The 18,103-nt window shown below is 29.9% G+C and overlaps 2 protein-coding genes across 2 annotated transcripts; one reads left to right on the forward strand and one right to left on the reverse strand.

The window, feature by feature from the left end:
* The first annotated feature begins 828 nt into the window (after positions 1–828).
* Positions 829–2,278, forward strand: LOC105110356 (probable membrane-associated kinase regulator 2). The gene is made up of 2 exons (XM_011005372.1): positions 829–1,880; positions 1,975–2,278. The coding sequence occupies exons 1-2, from the start codon at positions 1,328–1,330 to the stop codon at positions 2,055–2,057; spliced, it is 636 nt and encodes a 211-aa protein (XP_011003674.1). The 5' UTR covers positions 829–1,327; the 3' UTR covers positions 2,058–2,278.
* Positions 2,279–13,953: 11,675 nt separating this feature from the next.
* Positions 13,954–15,567, reverse strand: LOC105110358 (UDP-glycosyltransferase 88A1-like). The gene has a single exon (XM_011005373.1). The coding sequence runs from the start codon at positions 15,488–15,490 to the stop codon at positions 14,108–14,110; it is 1,383 nt and encodes a 460-aa protein (XP_011003675.1). The 5' UTR covers positions 15,491–15,567; the 3' UTR covers positions 13,954–14,107.
* Between the last annotated feature and the right edge of the window lie 2,536 nt (positions 15,568–18,103).

Here is an 18,103-nt window from a genome sequence, read left to right on the forward strand (position 1 = left end):
CAAGATTGAAAATATTTAATTTCTAGTCTTTTATGTGGTGGAAAACTGACAGTCATGGCATTTTAGAGAAGGTGTGTTTTGTGTAGGGATAAAAGGGTGAAGTTCATGATCCTCAATTTTGATTAAAGAGAAAATTCTTTGCTAGTATGCAATTTTATGGTGCAGATTGTTTTTGAAAATTATTTTTTTGTTAGATAATACATCAAAATAATTTTTTAAAGTTTTAATAATAACACTTTAAAATTAACAAAAAATACTAAAAATAACATTAATCTGATGCTTTTTAAAAATAAATACACTTTCAAAACACTGAAACAATACAAGTAAAAATTTAATTTAAGATTTTATTATTAAATACTTTTTTTCAAGCAGTTGTCTTTGTAGAAAATTTATAATTTCTTAAATAAACCTAATAAAATATAAAACCCAATAGAATCTCAAATAAACAAGAAAATCTAAAAATAATAAAATAAAACACAAACAAAATTAGCACGAATAACACAGTCTAGATTTAATTAGAAGGTCTTTTGAATGCCAGCTTATTATTATAGTCATCTGACCTCCATATATAACCAGATCTATAGAATTTCTTATCAAAAATCAAGAAAAAAAATTCCAATAACCAGATAGAAAGCCATGGATATTTTTGTCACACCGATCAACTTGCGCCATTAAGATTTTGTTAGAGCTTAGTTCTATCCGTAGGCACCCAAATTTTCCTACAAAACAATTCACGTGGCCTAATTGAGACTACAGATTCGTAATTGACTGATGGCTGAACAGAGAAGAGATAGAAGACCAAAAATAAGACAAAATCGATAGAAACATAAACCAACAGCAAATAAACCCTTCTCAAAGCTCGCCCATCTTTTCATTCTCTTTCAAGCATGGAAGCTCTCTACTTCCTCAGGTTCTGGAGACCCACCACCAACTCCCACAAAGAAAACCGACCCTCCAGTGGAAGCAGTGATGACACCACCGAGATCCCATTCACAGATTGTGAATTTGAGGAGGGAGAAGACTCGTTCTTTGAATTGGAACTTACTGTGCCTGATTTTGACACCAGTAAAAGCAGCAGCAGCAACACCACCAGCATAAAAAACTACCACCCACTAGACAAGGATAGCAACATCTTTGACTCTAAACAAGCACCTCCCCACAATTTAGCCCACAAAGAGAGCAACTCCCCCCGGCATATATTTCATCCACCAACTCTTTCAACTGATCATCTCCTTTCTAAGAGAAAAATCCTCCCTATCGAACCCATTTCATTAAAACCTCAGTCTCCAATCTCCCTCTCAAATCAGCTCCGAGGTTTAAGATCCTCATGTTCAAGAAATCAAAGTCAATGGCATCGCAGAAAACAGAGAAAACAGGGGCGCCGGAGTACTTGAAAGCAAATAACAAGAAGAATGAAAGCAACAAGCTTTTCACTGTCAAGTTCAAGCTTGAAGAGGTCACAAATATTTCTTTCTTCAACAAACAGAACAGCTTGAGAAAGCAGATCCCTCATGAATCCGATGACAACGATACATCAAAGCGGTTTTCAAAGGAAATGATACAGAAGTACCTGAAGCTAATCAAACCATTATACATCAAAGTTTCCAAGAAGCATACTGACAAGATGAAATTCTCCAGTGAGTTATCAGTTGCGTCTCCGTCATCTTCTCCGGCAACGGTGCCGGCGAAGGAGAAACAGGGGAGTTTTCCGGCAGGGATTAGAGTGGTTTCTAGGCATCTTGGAAAAAGCAAATCAGCTTCAGCGACCACAGGACTTTCTCATCCAGTTGTGAGCAGGAGAGATGATTCTCTGCTGCTACAACATGATGGGATTCAAAGTGCCATCCTGCATTGCAAGAAATCTTTCAATTCTTCAAGAGGTAATATAGCCGTTTTGTTCCATTTGTGCTCTTTGATTTTTTGTTTTCAAAATTATGATCAAAATACAACTTCTTACGTGTTTTTTTTTTTCAGATTCTTCGTTAATGTCAAGATTCGTGAGTGACCCTTCGCACGAGAAATCGATGTCTTCACCAAGGATTTCATCAAGCGAATAGACTGGAATGAGTTAAGCTCTGTTTCTTGGAATTCAAGAGAGCACAAGCGGGAAATATACAAAGAAAAGAAATTTTATAGGGTTTTTTTCATGTTTGATCATGTAAAGGAAAAGAAACGGAAAAAATTAGAGAGAGCTGGTAGCTTTTGTTAATAGGGTTTATTCCAGCTGCTGTTGATGTTGTTGCCTGTAAAGTAATGGTTCATCATGGGACAACTGGAAAGAAAGTCTGAAACTGGATCTTTTGTTGTATCTAATCTTATTTTGATACCTCAAAGCGTTGTGCAAGCTAGTCCTCCATGTCAAAAATGTAATCATATCTAGATTTGATAACTGAAATGACTTTGATTGGTTTGCAAGAAAGTTTATTTTTCCTCCATTGCTTGTTGGAGTGTTTTCCACGTTGTATAACAGGGCGTGATGAAAATGTTCAGCATGGTTCCTGGCTAATTTTCCCAGGAAAAAACTACCCGTCTAATTCATTTAGAAAGTTGTTTTAGAATCTGATTTGCTTTGATGAATATATTTTAAATGGCCCAACACCAAATCATCCAAGCAGTAATTGAGAGGAGGAACTAGCAGGGAATAGCAGTATATATTATTCATGGGATCATTGCTTAAGCCGAGGCTTCTCTCAATCAAGTTCAAAATTTATGTGTGGGGCAACTTGTTTGGTGGTTGATCATTGATGTGGGCAACTTGTAGATAATTGATTGATCACCATTACCAAGATGCTTTCTAACTAGAGAGGTCCCGGAACTATCTGATTAACTAAATTGGGTTTAAGAATGATGACAGTACCAAAGATTCTTGTCTTGTTTGCTCTAACGAGTGCAGGTAAATAGTGAGTTGGGGGGCCATATTACCTTGCAGGAGATCCAAAGCAATTTATTTTCATCATGGCAGGGCAACGATAATGCTCTCTGAAAAGCACTTATGAACAGTAAGAGAGTATTTTATTTGTAGTAATTTATTAGTCTAATTTTGTTCAAATCAGAAAAACTGAGAAAGGATATTCATCGTGGTTGATGCCTCTGTGACTGTGAGTCTCCCTCTGACCAGTGACCACCTGTCCTGTACCTATTTTTTGCTGACAATCTATGACTTGAAGATTCAAATTGTCTGTTGGGTGCAGCCAGGACACTGCCAGCGTAAAAGCCCACCTTCGTTGAACATTACCAAATTACATTATTTATTCAATTTCTTCTTTTAAAATAAGATAATATCATATTGTTAATTAAATTCAAATAGTATTGAATGCTACAAACACAAAACATTACACTTGACTAGCGTTTATTTATAGTTTTGAGATTGAAAAAGTCAAGAAAATAAAAATAAAAAATAACATAAAATAATTTTAAAATTAATTTTTATTGTTTTAAAATATGAGATACAACTCATACAAATAATAATTATAATATTTTTATCATTTAAATATTTATATAAAAAACTTTTAATTCCAAACTTGTCTAATTAAGTCATGCAATGGTACAAGTATCTATTATGATAATTTTAAAAATTAACTTTAAAAGTGATCTAGAACAAAACTTAAATCATTAATTAAGAGGTTTCATTTAAATCAACCTCATGTTTTATTAAAAATTAATTAAAATGATATTGGCTTGATTAAGTTTTCTTTTTAGAATTAAAGGGTTTTTTATCTAAGTTTTGACTAGGTCATAAGTTAATTAAAGTTTTTAACCGAGTTAGGTCGGTTCACTTTTTCTTCTATTTTTTTTTTAAATCAAGATTATTTAGATATCGAGACAACTTGTCAAGTTAATATCAGTTTTATAAATATAGTTATCACACTATTATTAATTTCAGCACACTATATAAATTAAATAAAAAACAATATCTAATTATTATTTTTAAATATTTAAATTTGACAATAACACATATTAAAAATTAAATATATCTTTTTATATTTTACTTTTTCTTATTTATCAATAACTAAACAAGATATTAAAATAATTATTTTATTTTATATATTATTATCAAACACAATTTTATTTTTATTATATATGTTTTGTTTTGTTTTTTTATCTTTATTTTTATTATTATTATTATATAATAAATAAATAATATTTGTATAGTAGCGGGGGTGGGAGCTAGCAGGCCCAGCCCTGTAATTTTTTTTTCCAGCCCCTCTCTTATAAATATTTTAATAATAATTGAAAATTTAACTTGACTTTTTTTAATTTTTAATTTCACCCTAATTTTTTTTTATTCTGCCCTTGCCTGTATTATAATATGAAATAGGATTAAAAGAGTAATATTTAAATGATATAAAAGTAAAATTATATGAGAAAGAGCAAGTAAAATCACATGAGAAAAGGTAAAGAGTAATTGAAGCTTTGCTCTTAAGAAATCACGTCATTTAGTCCTATTTAGACAAGTTTTGGATTTCTTTTCTCCACCAAATAAAACACCTCAACATGTCTAAGTTTTGCCATCCATCTTATTCTTAAATACAGGAGTTCTAAGCATATATGTGAACATCAAAGGATTAAACTCACAATAATAACAATCTAAATCCAAGATTTTGAAATAAAATGAATCGAAAAGGAGTTGGATAGAATACACTTTTGACTAAAAGAGAAAGCTAAAGGAAAAGAAAGGCAATTAAAGGGCAAAGATGGGGGGATGCTTTATGAATAACACCAACGGTCGTCCCCATTAAATTTTTTTAAGGATAGAGTTTAGAGAGAGAGAGAACAGAGTACGAGAATATGTTGTTCGATAATATCTTTAAATATTAAAACAAAATCCTTTTAATTTTTTTTAAAAAAACTTTTATGCTATAATTGGCTGGCCCTCGAGCACCATGATCATCAAATCCTAAACACATCATTTCTAACCTTGGATGATAATGCAATAAACAAATCCGTTTACTTTCTCCATTAATGTTATCATGATTTTTTAAGTATGGGTGTGATTATTTTTTAAAATATTTTTTTGTTAAAATATATTAAAATAATATTTTTTATTTTTAAAAATTATTTTTAAATTTTGTATATCAAAATAAATCAAAATATAAAAAATTATATTTAATAAAAAAAATTTAAAAAAAAACACTTGTTCCTAGACAGCTTTTAACTTAAAATAAAAACACTTGTTCCTAGACAGCTTTTAACAAGCTGGTTGTGATAGTTTTTGTTTTCTAATTTTTTTTTAAATTTAATAATTTTTAAATACTTTTTTATATTTTTACATTATATATATAAAATATTTAAAAAAATAACTTGCTAATAAAATGTTCAGAAGCTGGACAAATCAAGTTATTGTGACTAGAGTTCGCCGGAAAATGACAGGCAACATGTTATGTCATGGTAGACATTTTCATTTTCCCTTTGCTTTGGCACACAAAGACACGAAATGAGCACAAAAATCCATGGCTATAATCTTAAAGAGTTCAAATTCAAAGAGCAAACATCATGAATTGGAGACAGTTGAAAGATGGAGAGCAGGAAATTCCATATCAAGGTGGGAGAGAGAGAGAGAGAGAGAGGCTTGCTTGGTCATTAATGAAAGGAGGGCTAGAGGCCCAGCAATCTCACTGGAAGGAAGAGGCATCAAATTTCCAAAGCACACATCATGGTGACAAGAAATGCCGAGTGACCAGAAAACATAACCCCACCTTCCTATTTCAGTCTACTCCCTGAACCACCGCAAGCTTGGCCCCTTTCATTAAGACTCGGTGGGGCTGTTTGGCGATTTGGTCTCTATTCGCCGTATGCAGCACTCAAATGGTTTTGAAAAAAAGGGATCAATTGAATTGACCGTCTGCATTACGAGGTGTTTGTGAATGTGTTGTTTTTTAAAGGTTTTTTTTTTAAATATATATATAATTTTTTTTTATTTTTTAGAATTTAATCTAAATAATTTTTTTTATTTTTTAGAATTTAATCTAAATATTAATACATTAAAAAACGATATAAAATATCAACAAAATAATCTGTATCAACAAAAACAATTGAAATTTATTCGATTTAATGACAAACGGGGACTTTGTACGCTTGCCGAGCCAATTTCAAGTCCTCAGAATATCTAGTTTCTAGACGGGAGGTAAAAGGATCCTTACAAAGATATCTGTTGCAGCCCGAGCTTCTCCTTGAAATCATACAAAATCAGATAGCAAAGATGAGTTCGCTTTGTGAATGGCTTTGGAGAACAAAAAAATCGGACGGATGTTTATTGCTACTAAAACATGGTTGCTAGGCCGCTGCTCCCAAGTGACCTGGGAAGCGGCTCGATAACTTTGAGACAAGGATGCTAAAAGCACGGTTCAACGCACTAACCACTGAGCAGAAAACCACCGAAGATGGCTCGAGTAAATAAAGGTGTTCAAGTTTTTGAGGTTAAAATTCATGGATCCAGATCAGAGGGGGCTGTATACGGTGCACCAAGAGAATCTATCTAGCTACATGAACAAGAGACCAGGCAGGGCAGCACAATATCTTCATCGGAGGATCATAGATTCGCCATGTTTAACTCCCCTTGTTGAGCTTGTGTAAGATGCAGTTTGGTGGCATTTTTATGAAGATGATATAGAGGGCGGGCATCATGTGAGCCCATCTCCCAATTTTATCCTTCTCGTTAGAGAAACTGAAACCCTGATTACGAAGCACGCTTATTGAAGATATAAGTTCACTGGATCTTAGTAATCATGGGGACAATTTACTTGAATATTACGAAGAACATGATAAAGCAACCTAGCCTTTTTAAATTTGAAACACCTTTTTTTGATAACTAAAACATGGTAATGCTTAATAATAATTTAGGTGTGTTTGCGAGTAAAATAAATTAAAATAATATTTTTTATTTTTAAAAAAATATTTGTAATATCATTACAATTTAAAAATATTTAAGAAAAATAACTTTAAATAAAAAAATATAATTTCAGAGTAGTAATAATATATATGAGATATTTATTTACTCATAAGTTGACTCAACGATTTTTTTTTTTTGATTTACGTGGGGTGTCACTCATCAATTTTTTTATTTTTTTTTTATTTATGTAGGGTGTCCGGGGTAGTTTACGCGCACCACGACTAATCCCCACGGCCCACTGAACATCCTGCAAGCCCAGTGAATAAGTAAGACACCGCATAAATGACAGGCATGTATAGTAAGGTTCGAACCCAAGTGTGGAAAAAGAAGACAAGCCCCTCTCACCGCTGGCCAAAACCTCACTTGCACTCAGCGATTTTAAAAACATAGGTGGAAATCGGACCCTCCACGTGATCGACAATAAACTCTTGAAACTTCGCACTATGATTACGTTGCCTAGAAACATGTCGTTGAAAGTCGTGGTTTGGAACTGTACACGTACGAACTGTAACTCTGTGTGGCTATAATTTTTATTTTCAACGTAAAGAATGCCACGATTTTCTTAGGAATTGGTTCTGATGATATCAAGAACACTCACGCATTCAATTTACCAGCTCCATATTGTTTTAGGATTTATTTAAAAAAAAATCAAAGCTTAAAATCGACCTCGTGTTTAGGTCTTATAACTATTATTTGAAGATATATATATATATATATATATATATATATATAAGAGGAGGTTATTCCTCGGTGTAGTATCTTTAATTAATATAAGAAAAAAACTAAAACGAAATGGTGGTGTTGAACAGTGCTAAACACAGTGGATCGGAGAGCTGTTTTTTTTCTTCTTTTAGTCCGTTTTCATCAATTGAGTCCTTTAATTGCAAAGTTAACAGCCAATTAATTTGTATTTGTTAGCTGGGGATAAAATTAAAAGAAAAAGGACAAGTATAGAAAAGAGGCTAAAAATAGGGGTTGTGTTTAAAGTTGGCACAGGAAGTATGATTCCTAGCATAGAGAGAGGAAAAATCGCATATTTCAAGCATTAAATTAATTTATCTTGATGTTATGGGTTCTATTTAAAAAAAAAACAACTTACTCATGGAAGAAGAAAAATATAACTCAGGTTGATTTTGTGTTTTTTGACCCTTTTTAAGATTTCTTGCATTGATAAATTAGCTTACAAATGCTTTTAGGAAATTTTTTTTTTTGTTAAAATGAGTTATAAAATAGGTTTTTAAGGAAAAAATAAGACTTTTAACTTTCTGACGGTCGTGTTACTGAAATTTAAATAAATAAACATGTCGATGAATTAGTGTTTTTCTTTACAAAATAAGGATTAACAACTTAAAAAGTAAAAAATCAAAATAAAGCCCTCGTGTAAGGGCTTTATTTTGTCATATTGATGAAAACAATATATGACAATTGTAGTTTAAAAATTGAAATGAAAACATAAATTTTTTTTATAAAAGGATCAAGGATGAAAATAAAAAAATAAAAAATACAATGACTAAAATTAAAGAAGAAAAGGAAAAAGGGGTAGGTGTGCTATTTACCTTGAGGAGAGAGAAAAACAAGAAAATAAAAGAAGAAATAACCATCGAATCACCATTAACACGTTTTATACCAAAAAAATAGAGCATGTTACAATATTTTTAGTGATATAATAAAAAAATTATTCTCAAAGAAATGATGGTGTCGCACATACATTGTTGAAAAAATATGGACACCACCAACATGCTAGCACATGAAAAACACATCATCAATTTTTTAGAATTTAACATTGAAAATAAATATTATATTATTAAAAAGCTCCTCATAACTCTAAAATAATAAATAAATCAAGATGCAAATACCAAAACACCCTTCAACATATGAAATTTATTTTATCTTATTTAAGGGTAAAGAAAGTATTTTATATATTTAAAATTCTTTGAAAAGTTAAAAAAAAAAAACCACTCAAGGTGAGCAGGTTTATTTTTTTTAAAAAAAACCACTCAAGGTGAGCAGGTTTAAATCTCATTCACATTGAGTATAGTATAATATTTTTATTATATAAAATAATTTTAAAATATAATAATATTTATATTTAATTTTTTAATAGCCAATAAACATTAAAAAAAAATCAAAATACCCTGATCATAATCTCTCCACTTTTCCATGGAGAAGCACAAATATAAATTAACCGAGTGTGTTAGAGTTTTGTTTAATTATTATAAGAGATGCACTTTTCAGATAATTTGAATGGTTCTTTGTCCTTGAAGTGATTTGATTACAGATGTACTTGGCCACGGTCAGAGTTAGCCTCCACTGTGTCTTGTCTCATGCAGCTTCATCGATATTGTCGAAAAAACCCGATGAAGTTCGATGGGAATACTGAGCAGGTATGCCGTATGTCCCTTCAATGCAGTACTGCCATAAATGCCAATTAAACAATCCCTTCTCTCGATTGTAGGAAATTCGAGGGTAATTAATTTGGAGTTTAATACTAATTTTAAAATAATTTCAATGAAATAGATTAAGTACGACTAGCATTACTCTAAAAACAAACTCAATTAAGAATCTTGGGGGTCAATAAAATTAGTTAATTTTCTACCCACATAAAATCACGAATGGGCCTAAGGGAGGCATAAAGTAGGGCTAGTTCTCTTTGTTGCAAAATGATAGTCCATGACATGGGGCTCTATGGTCAAGTCATTTGAATTATTTTGCACTCATTAATTTGCTTATAAATCACTTGGAGGTGTTCAAAAAGAAAATTACATCTTACTGGGTCTAGCCCTAGTTTATACAACTCATTAAATCAAAATCAAATTGATCGAGTTTCGGCTCCATAATTTTTATTTTGAGAATTTTTATAGAAAAAGAATGTAATTTATCAATGATTAATTGAGTATCAGTTGACCTTGATAGTAGATATGGTTTTTTTTCCTTTATAAATAAAAATAATTTTTAAAAAAATAGAAAAAAGCAAATGTGTTATTTGAAGTTACCTTTTTTAACAACTAGAATAGAATAGAGAGTTATGATGGTTTTTTTTTAAAAAAAAATTGGAATAGAGAGTGTATACCTCGGTTAAAATGAGTTTATACAACGGTAATTAAGAATTGACCTTGATTGTAGATACGGGTTTTTTTTCTTTGTAAATAAAAATATTTTTTAAAAAATTAGGAAAAAACAAATGTGTTATTTAGAGTTACCTTTTTTAACAACTAGAATAGAATAAAGAGTTATGATGGTTTTTTTTTTTAAAAAAAAATGGAATAGAGAGTGTATACCTCGGTTAAAATGAGTTTATACAACGGTAATTAATAATATTCTAATAACAATTTGAAAAGCAGCCCAATCACCGTACTCCTTATCTTTTTTAAGTTTAATTAAGCACTTTTATTTTCCATTATCTGTCCTAATTAACTAATAGATTACAACACCACAAAAAACTAAAATGGAAGTTAAATTCACCGAGCATATAGATGTATTTTACTTTTAATCATCGTTTTACTTTTCTAAAAAAAATCAATAATTTTATTACTGGATATTTTTTAACTTTTTCACAGGCCCACTAGTTATTACCCCATTAACAGGGAATTGAGTTGCCTCTTCACTAGATTAAAACACACTAGAATTACCATTTACCCTTAAAAGTAAAATTTGTAGAACTAGCATCGAGAGTTATTTTAGTTTTATTGTAGTTTTTCTTTGTTGTTATTAAAAAGTTGATTGAGTGTAATTTTATTTTTTTAATAAATATAAAATACTACTTTTAAAAAAATTACTGATATATATAACGTACGCATCAATGCATGAGAGCTGCCCGCACCCTCGTTCGAAGCTTCCCAACAACCAAAAACCTCACTTCTATCAATGTCATCGGAATCTTCATGACATTCTCTTCCTGTAAGGGATGTGTATGGTGACGAAGATGACACGACTTCTTGTTGGTGGCGCTCCCCCGTCTTTTTCCTCTCATTCATTCAAATCTTGTGCTGTCCATTTAAATTTGCAGAGTTGTTTTTTTAATTGTTCATATTATCTTTATATATATATTTTTTGATAATTTTTTACAAAGTTTTTATTTTTTTAATTTTATCCTTTAATACTATATTAAAATAAAACTAAGACAACAATCTGGTTAAGAAATAATGAAGTGATAATTCGCAGAATTTTACAAAACAAAGTTATCAAATTCAATTTTCATGGATTACAATCCTTATTTTCTTAATCACTTCTTGACCCAGCCGATGAACTGCCCTGATTTAATCGAGCTTGACTGGATTTCTTCGTGAGTCTTTATTTCTAGTGCCAGCCCAGACTAGTTAGATGATCGGATGACCAAGTTTCTAGTCAAACTATCTAGTTCGATCCAAATGTAATAAAAATATTTTCTTACAGTCAAGAACCACGAACTTCCAAACACTCCTCTATCCCAGGGACGGTCATGATGGCAATGGAGGTCAATGGATCCCCTGCTTCGGCTTTCATCGAAGTTCACAAGATTTCTTTCATGACCTGTATTTATTAAGTAAACGGGCCATAAAAACAAATTTGTATTTATTAAATAAAGCTAATCAAGTCAATCTTCCCAAAAAAAACTACACAATTTATTTTAGATATATATTTAGGGCTTTTTAAATATAGTAAATTATATATATATATATATATATATATATATTTTTTTTGTGTGCTAATCTCAAAGTTTTTGAAATTTTTATTTGGGTCTAATTTATTTTGTTTATTTTTCAATAATTGAATTAAAAAGAGGAAAAAGAGAGATCAGCAAGAAAACGACAAGGATGTTGATTGGCCACAATGTAACCATATATATATTTAAAAAAAAAAAAGAATTTTTGTGTCCATGGGCTCCTCTTTCCAAGAAAAGTTCATTAAAAGTGGTTTTTTCTCTAAACATGACGGGAATGAAAAAACATATGCGATTTTGATTTTTTTAATTCAGTTAATTTGCATTTTTGGATCAATTTTTAACGTTTTAGGGTTGCTCGGTGGTTTAATATAAGTTCTGATGCTTTTTTAAAGTATTTTCACCAGTATTTTATGGTGAAAATAGATTGAAAAAAGAGAGGAATTTTAGGGCTAACCTCGCCTAATTATTAAACCACCACAGTAGTAGTGGTTGAATTCTGAGCAGCAACCTAACCTAACAAGCAACGGTTCACTCACCATTGCAGTTGATTTGGTCACACAATTAATTAAAAACATATTTTAAATATTATTTTATTAAAAACATTCGATTTTTACTTTATTTTCAAATTAAAATATAACAATATTTTTATAATATTACCACAAAGTTTTACAGCACAATCATTATTATTATTTTTATTTCATTTCTTTTCAAATAGCATATATTTCTATTATTATATAATTAAATAAAAATAATTAGCTGCTAATTTTTATGGAAGTGGGCCCAGATATTTATGTTGATAAAACAAAAACAAAAAATATAGGACCATCTATTATTATTGTCTTGCTGGCCCGCTGTAGGGAACCCGTGAAAAAGGCTGCTATTGTTCTGGCTGGGCACCGTTTAGGACGATGGTGAGACCTCACATGTGACGTTTCCACTCTCAATCACACCTTTTAATGCCTTTTTTTTTTTTTTTGTGCTGCTGCTTGCTTCCGGAAAAGAGTAGAATTTATGTGTGTTTGGAGGGAAGTGGGACGGATGTTTTTTTAAAGGTATAATATTTTTTAAAAAATATATAAATTATATCCTTTACACTTTTATTATGGCTTCGTCCCAAACAATAACAAAGCGTGTAGGTTAGGAGGCACCGCATTAATAAGCTGAGTTATAAGAAATTTATTAATATTTTATTTTTAAAAAATTTATTAAAAAAATAAAAATAGAATCTCACGTATAAAAAAAATTAAAAAATAATGAAATTAAATAAAAAAATTTAATTTTATAAATTTTTTCAAATAAAATAAATAACAATCAAAATAATAAAAACCAAAACTAATAAGTAAAAACATTGAAAAACGATGATATTAAAAAAAATAATTTTATTAATTATTTTAAATAAAATAAATAATTATTAAAAGAATATAGATAAAAAAATAATTGATAAAAAAATTAAGAGAAAAATAAATAATAAATAAAATAATTAGAAATAAAATTGATATAAAAATAAAATTATATCAAATCTTAAAAAAATGAAATTGACAAGAAATTAAAAAAAATCAAAACAAAATACATAATAAAAAAATTAAAGATTAAATTTAATATAATCTATAAATAACAAGGTATCTTTTAATTTTTTGTAATTTCTGAAAAATTTGGGATAAAAAATTACTTTTCTAAAAATTAAGTTAATTTTTTTAACTAAAAAAAGTGTTTTATGTTGTCTAAATATTAGAAACGAAATTTTTTTAATAATGTTTTTTTTTTACAATTCAAGACATGCTGCAATATTTTTTTTTAGCTTAGCATCGTAAATAGCTGTTAGAGATTAGTTATAATCTTAGTGTAGATAGGAATTCATTATTAAAAAGTTTTGGACCACATGAATAGGAGTCTAACGAGTTGTTAAATCAGTTAGTTTTGCACTGAGCATTAGTGGAAAAGGGCAAGCTATAGTAACATTTATGTTTTTGTTTGCTAATGTTTGCCTAAGCTACAGTAGCATGCGATGTAACGTCGCGGAAAAGCACATTGATATGCCGATTTTCAGGTATGCACACGTGCCGATGTAATAGCCAAACATTTTGTATTTTTAATATTAATATATATCCAAATAATCTAAGCATCATAGTAACGACTGGACCCCTAATTAAGTTTGGTTTTATATTTTTTTAAATTGAACAAGTTAAATTTATAGATATTTATTTTGGCTATATTTATAAGCTTTGATTTAATAAATTTATAGTAGTTCTTAGTTTATAATAAGTTTTTTTTGTTTGGTTTGGTTTAATTTAATTTTTTTGTTTTTAATCTAAAACTGAACTAAATCATTTTTTATTTTTTAATCAAAATTACCAGAAAGCTGTTCGACGCCATTTAATTTTGATAAGTTTTCATAAATATTTTTTTTAAAAAAGAACTGATGTAGTAAATCATTTAAATTCCTCAATTATTCAAATCACACATTGCAGGTTCATAATAATAATAATAAAAAAACCCGACACAAATCACTGCTGAGCAATGGTTTATTCTCGGGGAATTGATAGAAGACTTAACTTTAAGCTCCAACAATTTCGCAGTTACTTGAATGATTCCAGCAGCCTCTCCATAGCAACATAGGTAGAACCTCCTTCACTTTTAGCAACCACCGCAGCCTCTCTTAAAGCCTTGACTCGTTCTCGAACAGCTTCACCTTTCTTTGAGTTCATCAAATCAGTCACGCGCTCCTCCAGCTCAGCCGCACTGACAAAATCATCTTCATCCGCCATTTTCACCGCTAGACCCACCTTCATTTCCTCAACCAAGAAAACACTATTCATCTTCTGCTCTGCATACAGAGGCCAGCCCAACATGGGCACCCCTGCACACACAGCTTCAAGTATCGACTTCCATCCACAATGAGTCACAAAACCACCAACCGAGCCATGGTTAAGTATTGCAAGTTGTGGTGCCCATGACTTCACTATAAATCCCCTGTCTTTGGTTCTATCCAAGAACCCTTCTGGAAATATCGACACCAAACATGGTTCTGTTGCTATAGCTGTTTTTCTAGCTTGGGCTTGTCCATCTTCTCTTGGAGCACGCACTGCCCACAAGAATCTAACCCCACTTTTTTCCAACCCAATAGCCATTTCCTTCAATTGACTTGAACTAAAGACTCCCATGCTGCCAAAACAAAGATATAAAACACTGCGACTTGGTTGTGAATCTAGCCAAGTTAGACACTCGTTTTCCTTTCTGCTTTCACCAGTGATTGCAAGTGGACCGACACAAAATATTGGTGGAAGGTGTCCATTTGGGATGCACTTTCTTTCTTGTATTGCCTTACATGCATTTGGCTCTAGTGACTCGAACGTATTTACTACAACTCCTGCAGACTTGAACATCTGCTTTCCAGTATCGACGAAGTACTGGTAAACTCTATGAGATCGGTCACAAAGAACTGGCGGGATATCTTTTGATGGAACTTTTGGTACCCCAGGGACCTCAACAAGGATGTCCAGGTCTTTCAAGCTCTCAGTGGTGTTCTTGTCTAAGGTAGGCATGTAAAGAAACATGGACAAGCCACATGCACCAGAAGAGTTGAAATAATAAATTGGGATGTCGAGCCTCGAGGACAGAAACTCGAATGCTGGGCTGCAAAAGAAATCTATGATCAAGGCTTTTATGTTGGACGAAGCAGAAAGACTTGAAAGGGTCTGGTGGAGGTCTGGGTTGTTCAGTTTAGGGATCTCAAAGAATGAGGCTACTAAATCTAAAAATGATGTGATCGGAGTTGGAAGAGAAACTTCGGGAAGGGGAATAAAAGTAATGGAAGGATTGGCGGAGACTAATTCAGTTGAAGGGTTGGGCATTACGAAGGTGACTGAGACTGAAGGACGGTGTTTGAGTATTAGCTTGCCCAATTCCAACATGGAGGACAAATGGCCCTGTGATGGATACAAAACAACCGTGTCCTCCATTATGCGCAGAGTTCTTTGTGAGTTTGCTCAGAGTACTAGAAGACAGACAGAGGAGCAAAGAGATGATGGTTTATCATGGGGGTTGGGGCTCCTCTAGTGTATTTCCAGCACGGGTAGAGATTGCTTTTTAAATAAATTTTTCATGTAGAAATATATATTAATAATATTTTAAAAATTTTTAAAAATATTTTTAATATTAACAAATTAAAATAATTCAAAATATAAAAAATTATATTAAATTTTAAAAAAAAATTGAATTTTTTAAAAACATAATGTTGAAGCATGTTCCCAAACAGTTATTGATACTTTCAAATTTGATGGTCATGAAGGTGGCACGTGTGTCCAGCGGGGAGAGTCACCTTCGATTGAGGACCTCTCCTTCGATGTCACGAAAACTTTTGTACTTTTATTTTATTTTTATTTTAAAATAATTTTTATATATTTTTAAATTATTTTAATATATTTATATCAAAAATATGTTTTTAAATAAAAAATAACTAAACATATAACAAAAAATACAATAAAAAATATTTAGAAGTTATTTTGCGATACTCTGGGAGAAAGTCCAATAAAAGTCATGAATTTTGCACAGAGTCAAAGACAGAGGTGTAGGTAGCAACTTCTGCGGGGCTAGCCTAGAAAAAGAAAATGGATCATTGAGTTATTAAATTAATTTGCACGTGAAAAAAATAACTTCATTTTTTTATTAAAATAATATTATTTTATTTTTTGAGAAAAATCATTAAAGTTAGCACAATAAATTTAATTAGATTAACTAGATTATTAAAATTCAGAGCTAGTTAATCAGGTATTATCGAGTCAATATTATTTTTAATTTAATGCAAACCTTAATTCTCGTCGGGCTTCAGAGTATGGGTTTCTAGGATAAACTTGTTGGACTGTGTATAACCATGAACAATAATTCATTTTAAGTCTGTGGTTGCATTTATCTTAACAGTTATTTGTGTGTTTGTTGATATCATTCAGATAATATTAGATAGATGGCCTATGTTTTGCTACGAATCAAGCTAATTTCTTTACAACTTAAAAAAAAATATCCAAGTGTTATGATTGTATTTTAAAGAATAAAAAAAAATTACCACTTGTCATCAACAAAAAAAAAACTTAAAAAAATAATAATAGTCAATCCTCGTAAATTAAAATATAAAATAATAAAATTAAAAAAATATATTAAAAATAAAACATCAACAAAAACATGTGAGGTTATCAAACTGACAAGTAAATTCATGCGAACAAAATAATTTAATAGAAGATAGAATAAAAAAAATAAAGTTTAATATTAATTTAAAAAATTCAAACTTTGAAAGACAAAAATAAAAAATGATAAAAAAACAAATTTAAAGGAAATTGTGGGGGAATGAATCTAGTATAAGATAGTTAAAAACTAAGTTAATCCATGTTTTAGATAAATTAGAAAAAATTTAGCCAAAACCCATTGATTATTTTTTTCTCTAAAATAGCATCATTTTGACTTTTTAAAAAAACAAAAGGATTTGGTTGACTTGAATTAAGTTATTTGTCATGTGATTTGATAATTGTTCTGGGTTGACTCCTAGGTCCTGGAAATAATGAAAAAAATCAGAGAAACCAAATACTAATAAATAAAGTATTAATTGATAAAATAAAAAATAAAAGATAAAAAAATCACAATTAAGAAAATAAAGACCTCAATTAAGAAAAAAATTAAGGGGATAAACTAAAATTTTAAATTGAAGGCATAAAAAATAATAAAAAATTAACAAATAAATCCAAAATAATAAAAAAATCAAGAGAATAAGGATTTTTTTTAAAAAAAATAAAGATTATGAATACAAGAATGAAATAAAAAATAAATTAAAATATGATAAAAAAGAAAGCCAAGAAACAAAATCAAAACATTGAATGTCAAACCTTAAATATATTCAAATATTGAATTGAAAGGTAGAATTAAAAAAAAAACAACTCATAAAATAATCTAAAAATAAATAAATAAATAATACCAATACATAACAAACTCAATGATGATGAATAAATTTTTAAAAAATAATAACAAATAATTAGAGCCAATGTGGTCCAACTTTTAAAACTTGTGACATGAATTATAAAACAGCACCACAACATAAAAAGACAAACCTGAAAACAACAATATAAAATTTTCAAACAACCAAAAAAATTAAGGAAAAACTTGAAAAAAATAAATAAATAATTTAAAAATATAGATTTAAAAAGAAAGAGTGCCAAATTTTCCAAAACAAAATCACAAGGTATGCAATTGAAAAACAAAATTAATTAAGAAAATGGTAAGAATAATTTAAAATAACAGTCAAAAGAATAAAAAATACATTTGATGTAAAAATAAAGTTGCAATTGATGAAATTCAAAGACAAACTAATTGAACAAAGAATTCAAGACCAAATATATTACAATAAAAAAAACTAAATCCAATATAAAAATCAAATGTAAAAAAATAAAATTAAAAAATAAATTAACTCAATAAATAATTGAAGATCAAGCATGTTGCAATCAAAAGAACAAGAATCAAATCTAGTATAAAAATCAAGTGTCAAAGAATAAAATGATTTACTACTAGATATATTGCAATCAAGAGAAAAA

This window comes from Populus euphratica, unplaced genomic scaffold, assembly GCF_000495115.2.
Source record: "Populus euphratica unplaced genomic scaffold, PopEup_1.0 scaffold249.1, whole genome shotgun sequence".
NCBI lineage: Eukaryota > Viridiplantae > Streptophyta > Magnoliopsida > Malpighiales > Salicaceae > Populus > Populus euphratica.

Excerpts from the sequence above, each read along its gene's own strand:
- LOC105110358 (XM_011005373.1), bottom strand. The coding sequence starts at position 15,490 with ATGGAGGACACGGTTGTTTTGTATCCATCACAGGGCCATTTGTCCTCC.
- LOC105110356 (XM_011005372.1), top strand. The coding sequence starts at position 1,328 with ATGTTCAAGAAATCAAAGTCAATGGCATCGCAGAAAACAGAGAAAACA. Across the intron at positions 1,881-1,974 it reads ATCTTTCAATTCTTCAAGAG|ATTCTTCGTTAATGTCAAGA; the intron begins GTAATATAGCCG and ends TTTTTTTTTCAG.